General features: G+C 49.3%; 2 protein-coding genes across 2 annotated transcripts; one reads left to right on the top strand and one right to left on the bottom strand.

Annotated features, from left to right (window-relative positions):
* Positions 1-2: 2 nt before the first annotated feature.
* LOC135819887 (COMM domain-containing protein 10-like) lies at positions 3-5625 on the bottom strand. The gene is made up of 8 exons (XM_065333187.1): positions 5485-5625; positions 5307-5397; positions 4032-4142; positions 3380-3451; positions 2608-2691; positions 2188-2295; positions 1336-1395; positions 3-589 (listed from the first exon to the last, which is right to left on the bottom strand). Exons 1-8 carry the CDS (start codon positions 5511-5513, stop codon positions 551-553), a joined length of 594 nt encoding a protein of 197 aa, XP_065189259.1. The 5' UTR covers positions 5514-5625; the 3' UTR covers positions 3-550.
* A 335-nt stretch (positions 5626-5960) lies between these two features.
* Positions 5961-13961, top strand: LOC135819888 (protein phosphatase 1H-like). The gene is made up of 8 exons (XM_065333188.1): positions 5961-6428; positions 7415-7631; positions 8311-8549; positions 9305-9623; positions 10175-10287; positions 10963-11067; positions 11665-11796; positions 12765-13961. Exons 1-8 carry the CDS (start codon positions 6180-6182, stop codon positions 13287-13289), a joined length of 1899 nt encoding a protein of 632 aa, XP_065189260.1. The 5' UTR covers positions 5961-6179; the 3' UTR covers positions 13290-13961.
* The last annotated feature ends 299 nt before the right edge of the window (positions 13962-14260 follow it).

Here is a 14260-nt window from a genome sequence, read left to right on the forward strand (position 1 = left end):
ACTCCAAGTAAAACGTTCCTCTAAACCTCTTGCATGATACAGTCTAATAAGAAAACACATGAGTGACAACATCCACTAACAAAGGAAAAGAAAAAATAATACTAATATATACATGACTGTACACAGGAGTTTTAGCACGGACGGTGTCCAAGCAGTAGTTACAAATACACAGGTCCAGCCTGCGACAACTATACTTGATTAGAACATGTGTGCAATCACTCTATTACACGAGTGAGGAAACATGTGAGAGCCTGGACCCAATGGCCGGCATCGGAAAGGAAAAAAAAAGATACGCTAGTAAAAGCTGGCTGCAGTGGAGCTTCCGGGTATTGAAGATAGTAAAAGCAAGTAGCGCAATCTCTCCCGGTTGTGAAGACAGGGCACGACGAAAGGGCACCTGCTGGCACTATCTGGGTTTCACGATTGAAAGTTGAAACCCATACGGAATTACAGGATCGGCCTAGTCAGAACTGAACAAGTTTTGCTGATGAGCACGGCATCGGAAGGGGAAGAACATACGGGAGCGTACACCCTCTCTCGCTCACTCTTCTCAGCTCAATGCATCCAACTGGCCCTGAATCGTTTCGAGCTGCACAGCGAACACAACGAAACAAACGCATAAAGCACGGCAAGGGGGGATCAGGGTTCGAGGTATGGGGGAACAGAAACCGAGGGACACGTTCTGTCCACCAACAAAGGAGGTACACTCATACCTGGTTTATCCGGGCAGTCCGGGACCGGGCCCTACGGGTAACTTTGAAACATCCGTAACTACGAATCACATACATTTCCATGGGGAAAGGCCACAGCATTATGGCATATTAAGCCACCATTTCCACAAAAAGTGACAAAAGAGTTGCAATAGTTCCACTGAAACGTGCCCAAAGGGTGCCCCCGGTAGACCAAACTGCCCATAACCTCGGTGTCCGGATAACCGAGGCATGAGTGTGCCACAGCTCAGAACGGCAACACAGTGCAGACTGAGAGATGCGGACAAACAGACAACTGTCACTATCTAACAGTGGTGTACTCACTTCCCAGCTTCAAACATAATACAGGTTTCTGCAGCTCCCGCAGTTTTTCTCATCTTAATTTCTAAGCGATTGGATAACAAACGCCCAATTTCAGAAATTTTACGCACGTGATCACAGATTTTATGCGGTATAGATTCTGGCGTAACGGTTTTGTTTGGAACCAGAGGTCTGGACTCTTGAAACACACCATAGCAACCAGTCCGCCACAGCCACATGAGCAGCCACAGCGACAGCAGTAGCCACAGCAGCAGCCACAGCAGCAGCAACAGCACGGAAAGACAAGCCAAGCAAGTCAACTCACCTGTTTGTAAAAGTCGTACAGCTCTTCGTGTGTGAACTCAGCTTGTACTTTGTCAACAGTCTACAAAGAAACAAACGCAAGCAACAGCAGCAGAACAAGCAAAGACAAGAATAAGAGCAGATACACAGCAAAAGATAACGTTAGATAGATAGAAAGAGGTGTGTGTGTGTGTATGTGTGTGTGTGTGTCAGACATGAAACTGTGCCAAATTGATGAATGGTTTACTCTGGCCCAGGATCGTCAGCAATGGAGAGATGCGTACCGCACTCGTGTGCAGCGTCCTGCCCCGGTACCGCTCTCTTGCCTGGTGTGTAAACGGACATTCAAGAGTAAATCTGGACTCGGACGACACAAATGTTCTGCTGATCGCCAGCTACCTGTAGCGGAACAGCCGGGCGCACGTCAATGCCATGCCTGCCTTCGGTGGTTCCGAAGTGCCGGTGGACTTGCTGTGCACAAGTGCACAACACCCGCCCCGGTATCACCGCCCACACCCCAGCGCATACCAATCACCAGCCATCCGTGTTGCAACCAGCACTGCGCTACCTGTGATCGCTGTTTTAAATCTGCTCCTGGCTTTCGGCGACACAATTGCAATCGTGGCCGGCGTCGTGGCGGAGCGGCTTCCTAGTGGCAGTGCTGACTTCTCTCGAACTCTCTCTTCTACTCTCCCCTGTCTCGGGGGCGGCGTGGCCAAGCATTTGGCAGCTGTACACCAGGCCAGGTGTGTGTGTGTGTGTGTGTGTGTGTGCACGTGTGTGAGATAGACTATAATTATCGTAGCAAACGCCACTTGTCAGCACTAGGATGGCAAACTAACTATTCCACAGGCAACAATGGCAAGCAGTTTACCTTGGAACCGCTGGAGATATCAAACTCAAAGATCGCATTGGGCTGCTTCATGCGAGATTTGCTTGCCTGGGACATCTGCAAGTTCAGTCTCCAGTTAACATCATCCAGCTAAAGCATCAGATACACATATGCACACACACAAACACACACACACACACACACACACACACACACACACACACACACGCACGCACGCATGCAACACACGCACGCACGGAGGAAATACGTCTTCATCGGTCAAGTCGAATACAGCACTTTATATTGATAAGCAAGACAGTGCCTGTATCGTACGTACAATACGAGAGAAGAAAAAAACACGCACGCACACACACTCACGCACATACACGCGCACACACACACACACACACACACACACACACACACACACACACACACACACAGCATGTGCACAAGACAAACCTGTTTCGGATAGAAGCTTGTCTCGCGCAGGCGCTCTACAACGGTTTGCGCTGAGCTCTGCCATGCCTTTGCAATTACAGCGGTCTGCAAACAGGGAAAAAGAAACACCAACACCAACAGTACAATTATACCACAAAAATTACAGAGTAGAGAACGATTAGTTCTTTTAACCGTAAGGCTGATGCTGAGCTGCACTATTGTGGTATACCACAAAATATACTTTTAGCACATCACACAATTTGTACGGCAAATCCTCAACTCGAATCGATGTTAACATGGCTGTGTTCCTTTCATGGGAAACACCCACCACTTGCACGATGGCGTGTACACGTACATCTTGGATAATGCAGCTTTGAAGGCTGTGCCAGATCCAGCTATAGAGGCTGCGTGATTACATCACCAAGTGAGATGCCGTGCCAAAGCCGCCACACACAGAGATGCAGTAGCTCAAGCGAAACCACCGGCTCACGCTGTATACTTAGGTCCTATAAGCGAATCCGCTAGTTCACCACTAAGACGTCATTTGCGTAACCTCAACATGGATGGAGTGAATGGGATTTTCGGTCTTTGACCACTTGCTGGCGAGCTGATCTACTCACCTCCGACCGCTTTTGAAGCTGCGTCTGCGCCTTGATCCTTGAAGGGTGATGGCATTCCTACGGATGCGGAAAACTCGGCCTCTAGCCGAGTCTGACGCGAACCGTGAATTTTTTTGGTATACCCCCAGCAGACCCCCAATCCCAGAGTGGACACAGGCACGCATGTTGCTTACCTTCTCCTCGGATAGGTTGACATTCTGCAGCTGTTGACTTAGCACGGATGGCTTACAGAGATGGTACGCAGCCTGAACACAACGACGACACAACGGCACGACACAGTGGGGTAGGTGTCATCAAGAGTACAGTAAAACCTGTCAAGGTGACCACTCGGATAAAGCGACCACCTGTCCTAGAAGACCACTGGAACCAGAACCAAGGAATGCTACTAGTACATCCAGTAAAAATGACCCTGGATAAGGAGACCACCTGGTAACAGAGACCACCTGGTAACAGAGACCACCTGGTAACAGAGACCACCTGGTAACAGAGACCACGTTTCGAAGGCCCCTTGAGAGGTCGTGTTAGACAGGTTTCACTGACTGTATACAATTGCATGAATGCGTTGCATGGAGTAGTGTCATAGTGCTTTGCCATCACTACTAGTGAATTACAAAGCACAGGTGATGATGTCACCGCAATTACGCGACGACCTCATCCACACAAATGCTGCGCAAGAGAGGTAGTGAGTGTTGCATCCGGCGATGCGGCACACATGGCGTGAAAGTGAGACAATATCGCCAAAGGCACACAACAATGTCTTTCACGGTCGGCACGGGAGACACAGTGAGGGATTTGAAGAGAAAGCACAAGTAGCCGCTAACTGACCTGCTGCAGAAAGAAAGTGATTGTTTCCAGAACAAGTTTCAGATCGCGTCCCTCCACTTGAAACACATCTTGCAGCTTCTCCTCTTCCTCCTCGGTGAAGCTACGCTCATTCTGAGAAAACACACACACACACACACACACGCGCGCGCGCACGCGCACACACACACACAGGTAGGGAGAAACAAGGCGAGATTTTATTTCAGGTCCGGCATATGAGTGTGTGTGTGTGTGTGTATACGTGTGTGTGTGTGTGTGTGTGTGTGTGTGTGTGTGTGTGTGTGTGTGTGTATACGTGTGTGTGTGTGTATACGTGTGTGTGTATACGTCTGTGTGTATACGTGTGTGTATGTGTGTGCGTGTGAGTGTGTGTGCGCACACGCGCATGAGTGTGCATAATCATGGACATGTGGGTTGGTGTGCACGTACACATTGCAGTGCACGTGCATACTCTCGACACACCAACACGGAGCATGTACAGGCCCGCCGGAACCGGTCCGGTTGGTCAGGTTATTACCGGACAAACTTCTTGGCCACCAACATGTGTTCAGTACTGTGGAGGGCATACTAGTATGCATCCAACATGTCGATACCCAAAGCATGAAAGACCACAACAGTACAGTACTGGACCAATCAAAAACAGCTTCCGGCGGTCCTGATCTAGAAAATCTTCGATCACCAAACTAGACACCCAATGGCCACAGAAGTTGCACATCGCGTGGACAGCAAGGCATGACATATACATCACCGATGAACGAGCTACCAAATACATAAACTAAATATCGCAGATCTGCGCACCGAGCAGATCACGGACCACCTTTCCTGCTCACAAGCTACCAGGTCTGTGAAATAAATTTTCGGCGGCCGGGATACGTAAAATTGTATACCAAATCTTTGAAATGAAACTCTGGTGCCTTTCATGATTTTTTCCTGCTGTTCTGGTCAAACCTGCAAAATTCAAAAAAAGAGCATTGTAACTATTTTCTTGTGAAAACCATTCCGGGAACACGACCAAGGAATGCCGACTGATCGGGCGTAGGTCTACTACCAGTGCATATCAGAGATAACTCTTCTGATCACATTCGTATTGTAAATTTAATGCTTCTCAGTGGCACCCTGGTGAGCAAAATTTAAAAAAAAAAGGATTTTCAAAAGTGTTTTCAGGTCACGAAGGAAGCGGTTCCACTCAGCTATCAGGAATGCTAAATGACATCCATACGCAGTGAGCTGCAAGTGGTGACCAGCAGACGAGTAGCCCTGCTGCGTGCAAGAACTTACCGACAAATGCAACTTCTGCAGAACACGTTGAATTAGAAGAGGAAATTTGGCAGGGGCAAGATTGTTGATGAGAGCCACGGCCCGTTTCAGGCTTCAAGCAGAAAACAATAAGAACGAAAAGCGCCGCGTCAACTCCAATACTCAAACTAGGCAGGTCCATGGAGGCTTAGTCACCAACCTCGGGGTCTCCACAAACATCAAAGCCATATTCCCAGGTCAGCTCAAAGTCAAAGTCGAACAACTGTTTCATGTATCATCGAACAATGTCAAGGGTGTCGCAGTTTTCCGAACACTGCTCCACAGCTTGATCACCACTTCACCAGTGATCACTGCATGCACTGTAGTTTTGAATTATGACGTCACCTACATACTCACTGGTACTTTTGCAAAAAGCATGCCCCCGCCCCCCCCCCCCCCCCCCCCCCCCCCTGCTGGCCTGATCGGAGATCTGACTGGACTCTGACTCTGAGATCGGAGAGCTGAGCTGACCGTCGACCCTGGCCTGGCTGACTGGCTGGCTCTCCTCCCACGTCCCACGCGTAGACTGATCCAGTCGCTTCGACCGAGGGAAACCGATCCGGGATGAATCGCTTCTGAATCGCCTTCATAATGTCACATGTGGCTTCATTTTTAGTGACTTCAGAGTTTTGTGACCTTGGCTAGTATAGGGCTTGGTGACTTGTCTTTCACCAATAAAAGTCACTTGAGTCCGTAAATCTACTCCAGAAGACAGTCGACAGCAGCATTGAAGGGTGCTTGCAAAATTTGTGTTTGAGATTTTGAAATAGGATATCAGCAACAAGTGTGGTTGTTTCGCATTGTGAGAAGAGAAGTAGCGTTCGCCTGTCACGCAACGCTTTCGTAGCGGTAGCTATGTCGCTGGAAACGTTGACGATCGGCCTCGATGCCGTCCCTCACCCGACGGAGATGGCGAGATCTGGGCTGCCCGCTCGCTACACCGACTGCCGTCCGAGCTTTCTCAATCTGAGCTCGAGCCAGTTGAAGCACTCCAAGGACCACGAAGCACGGCCCGTCGTTCTGTTGACCGAGCAGGATCGACTGCCGTGGTATGCTGGCTATGCGGAGACGATCAACGGAGGAAAGAGCGCATTCGTCAATGAGGTACGTACACCGAGCCGTCCGAACTATCTGACGTGTTTCAAATTTTTCCGCATAGACGTGCATTCCACACTTGCTGACTTTAGAATTCCCGATCCACGCTGGTTTATTTACCGCGTAGGGCAATTTAGCCCAGAGAACAGGAGGAATTTGAGCGAATAGGACAGCAGCAGTAGTAAATCAGTCAATGATGATGCTGTCCGAGTCTGCAAGATTGGTGACGATCGTTCATTATTTGCCTCAAATCCGAAAAAACGTTCCACAAATTTTGTGGAACGTTTTTTCGGATTTGAGGCAACTCTGGCCATTCCTGCAGAGGTTACCGGGTATGCGATTGCATCATCATTTGGCATGATTTGTATGGAGTAGCAGAGGCCAAAGCCTAGGGGAGCGCTAGTGCTGGCTTGCAACAATGTACTCTATGCAGACATTTCCATTCAATTCTCAATACAAGAATGCACTGTTTGACACGACTCAATACAAGACTAGCACTGCATGGTTTTCACTTCATGCTCTCCTCCTCCACACATGCCATTATGCGAAGACTCGTGCACTTACTCATGCACTCCTCCATGCATGCCATAATATGCGATGACTCATGTAACATTACTCATTAGAGCATACATGTACATGCATGCGGTGATGACCTCATTATAATAAGAATGAGGTCCTCACCCCATGGTGATGTGCGCGGTGATGACCTCATTATAAGAATGAGGTCATCACCGCATACATTTACACATTTACATTTACACTAGTGATGACCACTGCGCATCATGTATCTACAATACAGTACACGATTTCATCAGCATTTGGGATGTTGTGTATGGATTGGCATCACAACCAATTGCTTTGACACCCCATACAAAAAAATATTTGGTCATACTAGTAACCCGTTTACATGTACGCTGATGTCTGACATATACATTTTCTCTTTTGGCGGTCCCACTGAATACTCTCATGTGCACTGCTTATCGATTACCGTGCAGGATCATGCAGCGTATGACTACGAGCGCCTGGAGGTGTTCGTCACGGACCCGGTGAGCGGTGAGGAGAAACTACACTTCATCGAGCTGTGGTACTTTGGTGTGTTTGATGGCCATGCCGGTGCTGGGGCGAGTATCTTCTCCGGCAAGAACCTGCACAAACACGTCATCGGAGCGATGAAAAACATCGGGCCGCTACTAGTGGAGGACAATGATCCAGGTATGATGTGTGTATGCGCGTGTGTGTGTGTGGGGGGGGGGGGGGGGGCATGTGTACGCGCACACTTATGCATGGTGGATAACATGATTATACATACGTGTGCTGCCACCGTGCTACTGTGCACACTGAGTCATTGCTTGTCTACAGTGGACGTTGCCTTCCAGTATTTCAACATATCCATCATGATAATCATACTTTCTGATGCTAGACGTCTGTTGCACTGGGGTACATGATGTGACCATGGTGACCCGGCCAGTCTGCATCACTGCCCGCATAATATACACACCTGGATGCATGCATGCCCCCCCCCCCCCCCTACATGATCCTGTCCTGAACATTGCCGTAAAACGGCCACGTGTCCACATACACACACACGCTTGCACCCACGCTTGCACGCACGCATGCTCACGTACACACACACACACACACACACACACACACACACACACATACACATACACGTGACTATAATCTACATCACAGAGGCAGTATTCTTTGGTTCTGCGAAAATGCTCAGTACCTGGTTCAGGCAGAGCGGCGTACACAAAGGCACACAATGAAAACAATGGAAATTGCCCACGGCCCAAGTTTCATTGTGTGCCTTTGTATAATCTACATCAATACTATTACCCGTCGCATGATGATATACATAGTGCGTGTCCTTGTTCGCTGTTTGCAGTGTACGTGGAGAAGGCCACCGGTCCTCTAGGACCTCCATCACCACCGGTTACCAAGGACTGTCTTATCAAGGGTGCTCTGGAGCAGGCATTCATTGACATGGACGCGCAGATCAAGCGAGAACGCGCTACGTACAACATCCCGGGCGGATGCACGGCCATTGCGTGTGTATTCATCCTGGGCAAGCTGTACGTGGCCAACGCCGGGGATAGTCGCTCTCTCATCAGCAGACAGAAACACGTGAGCATCTCCATTCACACACTTTGAAAGAAGGGAACAAAGCGCTTCTGCTGCAACTCTGACTGGCACGGTTTTACCGATTAGCGGACAGCAACTATTTCACTTCATGCACAGTAAAACCTGCCCTAACCGAACGCCCTTGGTGGAGCGAAAACTCTCCTGATATGACAGGATCCCGCTTGATCCAGGGATGCATGTTCGATCCACAGCACTTTGGTGCATGGGAATTTGTCCAGTCAATACAGGATTCCGCTTGCTACAGGGCCCGGCAAACACAGGCTTTACTGTATATCGTAGTCTAGAAACGCATAGTACATGTACGGCGGTGGGGCAAAGCTACAGTGCTGCTCAATGAAACCCGGTCGTGTGAGTCTTCGTCTCTTTTTGCGAGAGCTTGGACAATCCACTTGTCCAGGCAAGAAGGCAGCAATGCCTGTTCATTCTGGCGAAGTAAAATAAAATATACCAACCAACCAAGTGCAAGTACGCACTCGGCGCTGTGCAGCGCTAGACCTGCGAGCATTTGCAATGTTCACAGGTGCAGGGCGCAACGGTGATTCACTCGATCGGATTTCATTGAGCAGCACTATACTAGTGTTCCAGCAACTCTGAGTTCAGCGCTGCTTTGAATCGCGGGTCGGATTCTTCGTCCTCGGCTGTATCTGTGCTGTAAGTTAATAACCCAAGGCATGTGCGGTACTCCTCCCCTATGTCCACTCTAAGTCGTGTGCCGTGGATATTCTATTCCTCTACAGCCGTCGTGCATCAGCTGCTTGCTATCGCCGAGCAAGGACAAGCAGTGCGACCTGGAGGACACGCCGCAGCTCTCGCAGGAGGTCGTCGAGGTGTCGCACGACTTCACGCCGGAGACTGACCGCAGTCGCCTGCAGTACCTGGCCATGCTTCAGCCCAAGCTGCTGCGCGGTCTGTTCGGACGGCTGCAGTGGCAGCGACGACTGCGCAAGCGCGACATGGACAAGCGTGTGATGTGCCGCGACGCGCACATGGAGGGCTGGGTGTATCGTACGGTCACCGAAGAAGACCTCAGCCTTGCACCCATGCTGACAGGAGAAGGTAAGCACTCTCTGTGTATGACTGCATGAGCGGTGGTAAAGGCTGACCTGTGTGTCTTCTTTGATCGAGGATGACGGGTTTATCTATACAAAATGATGTCTAATCCTGTTGCCATGTTTGACGTGTGTACATGTAGGTGGAACATTCCTTCTGGAAAGGAACTGTGTACTGTTCTCTGTCCACCCTGCACTCCACTCGTTGAACACACATCCGCACCCTCACTCGTACGTTTACACCACAATTATACACGTCAACATTGCCAGTGGGGGCCCACCACAGCACATAGACAAAAGAGTACTTCTCTGCCAATTCTTATACTGTGATGTGAACCGCAGAGAAGTGACATGTCTGTTGTGTGTTTGGGAATGCTTGCCACTGAGTATCTAACCGTAGCTAGCTCCACTACCCAATTGAGATCCTGGATGACCCATGGTCTGCTTGCTTAGTGTGGTACCCTTTAAAACCTAGGTAATGTAATGGTCGAGTCTGCTGGAACTCCGCTGTCTAACACATTCAACCCATTGCACGGTGGTATGTTGTGTGTTGCGCAGGCAAGCGGTCAAGACTTCTAGGCACCATCGGCACGTCGCGGGGCTTTGGAGATCACGACCTGGTCGGTCCCGGTGATATACAAATCAAACCATTTCTTACCCCAGCGCCGCAGGTAAGCAAACACTGGCAGGAAGAGAGAGAGAGAGACCGAGAGAGCCTCGGAGAGAGAGAGAGAGAGAGAGAGAGAGAGAGAGAGAGAGAGAGAGAGAGAGAGAGAGTCTCTCTCTCTCTCTCTCTCTCTCTCTCTCTCTCTCTCCGAGGCTCTCTCTCTCTCTCTCTCTCTCTCTCTCTCTCTCTCTGTATTTGTGGCTGCTATACTCTTGTTCGTTCTCTCTATGAACGGTTTGGTGTATGCCGTGAAGCTGTTGTCTGATCGGCTTACGTCAGTGCCTGTCGGAGCTGGAAGTGTGGGACGTGTTGCCTATGGGTATTTGGAAGTGTGGTACATGCTGTCCATGGGAAGTTGGAAGTGTCGGGTGTGCTGTTTCTGACCAAAACTGCATGGTGTTCTCCTGTGTCCTGGTGATCTCTGTCTTTAAATAGCTGGATGTGTAGGATGTGTTCGTGTCTGACCAAGCTACATGCCTCTCTCCTGTATGTGTACAATGTCAAAACGGAGAGGTTGTCGGATGATCGCCTTGTGCATGAAACTCGGTGTAACTACGCATTCTTCATCCTCTCCTTCCTGTTGTATGTACAATGTCAAATCCGTGTCTGTTCCCTGTGTTCAGGTGATTGTGTATGACATCTCATTTGTATATGGTCTTGTCTGTTTCCTTGTGTTCAGGTGATTGTGTATGATGTGTCCAGCCATCACCACTCACCCAATGATGTTCTGATCATGGCCACGGACGGACTGTGGGAACGACTCAACAATGAAGAGGCGAATACTGTAAGCCTACTATAATCAACGGCCCTCCCAGTGGGGCGTACGCAGAAGATCGGAACTTTATCGCCGAGGGCATGGCTGTGCTGCTGAATACGAAACAAATATGTAACAGTCACATCCATGCATGCATTGTCTCTTGTTTGGGCCTGGCCCGAATACCCGAATAGTGTACATGCAACCTTGAGAATAATGATACTATCTTCAGACTTAGTGCCCATTTGCCTGGTCACGTTCAACCCCACGAATAACAACCCTTTTCTCATTCGCAGTCAAGGGTCGTTATTTGCAAGGTTGCCTCTTTTCTTAAAATCCCTTAGAGCCCTTGCCCAGAGACTTTTTTTTGAAATGTGAGATGAGGTATAATTGAGAGTATACAATACCCCAAGAGTGTGCAACTCCAGTCTATGGGGTCTGCGACTGCAGAATGTCACATTACGTGACCAACATGGGAGTTAAGTCCATTGCGCATTGGCATAATAATGAATGTGTGGGGTGTTGCTGGTACGAACTGTGTCATTGCGAAATGAGCTTATAGCTTCAGAGCTGTATGCACATCAGTGAACTGTCTGCATTGCAACTCTGCTCTTGTGTGTCTTTCAGGTGGTCGAGCAGTGCCTCTCCAAGCAGCCGCTGACAGCCACCGGACGCTACATAACGTTGGCACAGCAGCTCGTCCTTGCCGCTCGTGGCAACCTCACTGCCAAGGGTTGGCGAACAGCGTCCGATGAACCGGTACGCTAAGCTGTGTATTAGTACAGTACTGCCAGGTGTCGAAGAACGGCCAGGCTAGAATTTCACCTATTTTTAAGAACGGTCTAGGCTGGATTTGTTTGCAGATAAGAACGGAAACCGTAACGCACACTCACTGACGTATAACTCTGCAAAAGTGTACATGTAAGACTGTACCATTGAATAAGGCCGAAACTGCTGTGTTCGCTAAGAATAAGAACGGGCTAGGCTAGAACCCTGACCCCCAGTTCCTCAGCGTCCGACGGTACTGTACACGGGAGTTATGCACGGACGCGTTCAAACAACAAATTACACGCAGCATGATGTCACTATGCGTCTTTGCCGCAGCATGGAATGGAACTCTGTATTGTACATGTGCAGTACTAGGGATTGGCGGATTCTGCTCGAATAGGTGGCAGATTCTGCTCGAAAAGCAGTGAAATTGGCAGAACCATACAAACCTTATGGCGGGAAATTCCTCGAATTCTGCTCCATTTCTTTATCCACATACCAAGCATGCATGAAACTAATTATTTACCAGAAAAAGTACCGAATTCTGCAAATTTTTCTGCCGGCAGAATCCGCCGGACCCTAGACAGTACCTCACTGTGTACATGTACTTTCCTGTGTGTCGCCGCATGCTATGTTAATGCCAGGGGTACTTCATACACTGCGGATATAACGACAATTCGCGAATAATGACAGAATTTCCATGCCCAGAGCAAAGTCCATACTACCTGTATACATGTAATGATACTTCGGGTATAACGACACTTCGCGAATAAGGACACTTTTCTGATGCCCCGCCGAGTGTCGTTATAAGCGAAGTTGACTGTACTCGAAGATAATGCCTGCGGTAGACCCAGATGCTACATGTGTGCAGGTTCCGCTGAAAGAACTGCAGCCTGACATCACAGTGACGCCATTCTCTTTCCTCCTTTCCTTCTCCTTTCCTTGCCTCTGTGCTGCAGGGCAGCTATGATGACATCAGCGTATTCGTCGTTCCGCTGAGCAGGTGCCCGTTCAACCCGCTACCGCCGAGTGTTATGTCGAAGGCTGCCAGCTCCATCCAGGCCATATCAACATCAAGTGCAGCAACAGCAGCCACGGAGGAACCTGCGGCCGATACAGCAGCCGAAGGTGACGGTAGCGCGGAGCAGGCACCAGCCGATGAGAGTGCGTCCCTGGAAGCGTCGACGGTCGACACTAAGGGTGAATCAACGGACACGGTGGTCGGTGTGGCTGCAGCCATTGCAGCATCAAACACGTCAGATGCAGAGGCAGCAGCAGCGGCCACGGACGACCAAGAGCCCGCTCTTTCCACGTCGCTATCACCGCGCCAGCTTCAGGAGTCGAGCATCAGCCCGAACCTGTCCATTGATTCCGATATGGTGCTGCTGGACTCGCTCTCTGCACGTAATATGCCGTCGGTGAAGGAAGGCAAAGGTGTGAGCGAAACCGTAGTGGGCGCTACCGCCGAGGTTGAGCAGGTCTAGGACTGGGCGTGCGCGGCGCACTGCAGTGCAATACACAAACGCTGCTCGGTTCAGTGCACTCCTGCCACTCGTGTGCCGTTGTCAGTTCGGCGGGCGATGGCCGGACATCGAAAACTTGAATTTGTCTACTAAGCATTGAATTACTGTAGTCCATGTCCTCTTCTTGAATGCCCGTGTGTCGGAGGTCAATATTTTCCCAATCATCCTCAATTACTGTAGCCTTCGTCATAACTTACAGTCACGTTAATTTGACTTGAGTAAGTTTTGTTTTCTGACTAGCAAGGAAATTTGTTCTATTTTTTCTATTACTGAACCTGTTTCCTATTTTTTTTCTTTTCCGAAGAATATCAACTCACGCAGGGGTGAAAAATTTACGTGGTCTTTTTTTCTTCTTCTCCATATTACACTAGTTTTACGATTTTGCAGATGCCTACTCGAAGTAAAACAATACAAGTGGGCACTAGGCTGGGGCAGTCAGGACAGTGGCTGTTCATTGATTTGCTGTTCTCCATCGCTGATGCGTAACATTGCATGTTATGAGGGTGAGGATGGTACACTACTGCTTGATGGAATGTCACATGCATGTTTCTGTGCTACAGTACACTGCGCATGGGCAAAACGAGGCAAGTGATACTTGGAGTTGCAACAAAAAAATAACTGTTTTCCATTTTGTCCACAATGTGTGAACCGTGTGCATGCATGCAAGCGCGTGTGGGTGCACTGTATCAAGTTTAGAGAGAAATCTGATCCAAGCATGCAGCTGTGCACATGGTTTGTCAAACCCCATGGCCAACACTATAATGCTGATGAGCATTTATAGGTTAAAGGCCCGCTAGTGTACAAAGCATGCAGGCTGCTACATAACTGTTTCGAGACTCCTCGCTAGAATATTCAGAAACACACGAGGCAGCCATCGCATCCGCAGGCCACCACCACTATCCATGTTCACCAAAGTGGCGAATGCAGGCCTT

Source organism: Sycon ciliatum, chromosome 6 (assembly GCF_964019385.1).
Source record: "Sycon ciliatum chromosome 6, ocSycCili1.1, whole genome shotgun sequence".
Lineage (NCBI taxonomy): Eukaryota > Metazoa > Porifera > Calcarea > Leucosolenida > Sycettidae > Sycon > Sycon ciliatum.

Coding starts and splice junctions, on each gene's coding strand:
- LOC135819888 (XM_065333188.1), top strand. CDS start 6,180: ATGTCGCTGGAAACGTTGACGATCGGCCTCGATGCCGTCCCTCACCCG. Junction 8,550..9,304: donor TCATCAGCAGACAGAAACAC/GTGAGCATCTCC, acceptor ATTCCTCTACAG/CCGTCGTGCATCAGCTGCTT. Junction 10,288..10,962: donor TTCTTACCCCAGCGCCGCAG/GTAAGCAAACAC, acceptor CCTTGTGTTCAG/GTGATTGTGTATGATGTGTC.
- LOC135819887 (XM_065333187.1), bottom strand. CDS start 5,513: ATGGCTTTGATGTTTGTGGAGACCCCGAG. Junction 5,398..5,484: donor ATGTTTGTGGAGACCCCGAG/GTTGGTGACTAA, acceptor TTCTGCTTGAAG/CCTGAAACGGGCCGTGGCTC. Junction 1,396..2,187: donor ATATCTCCAGCGGTTCCAAG/GTAAACTGCTTG, acceptor GTTTCTTTGTAG/ACTGTTGACAAAGTACAAGC.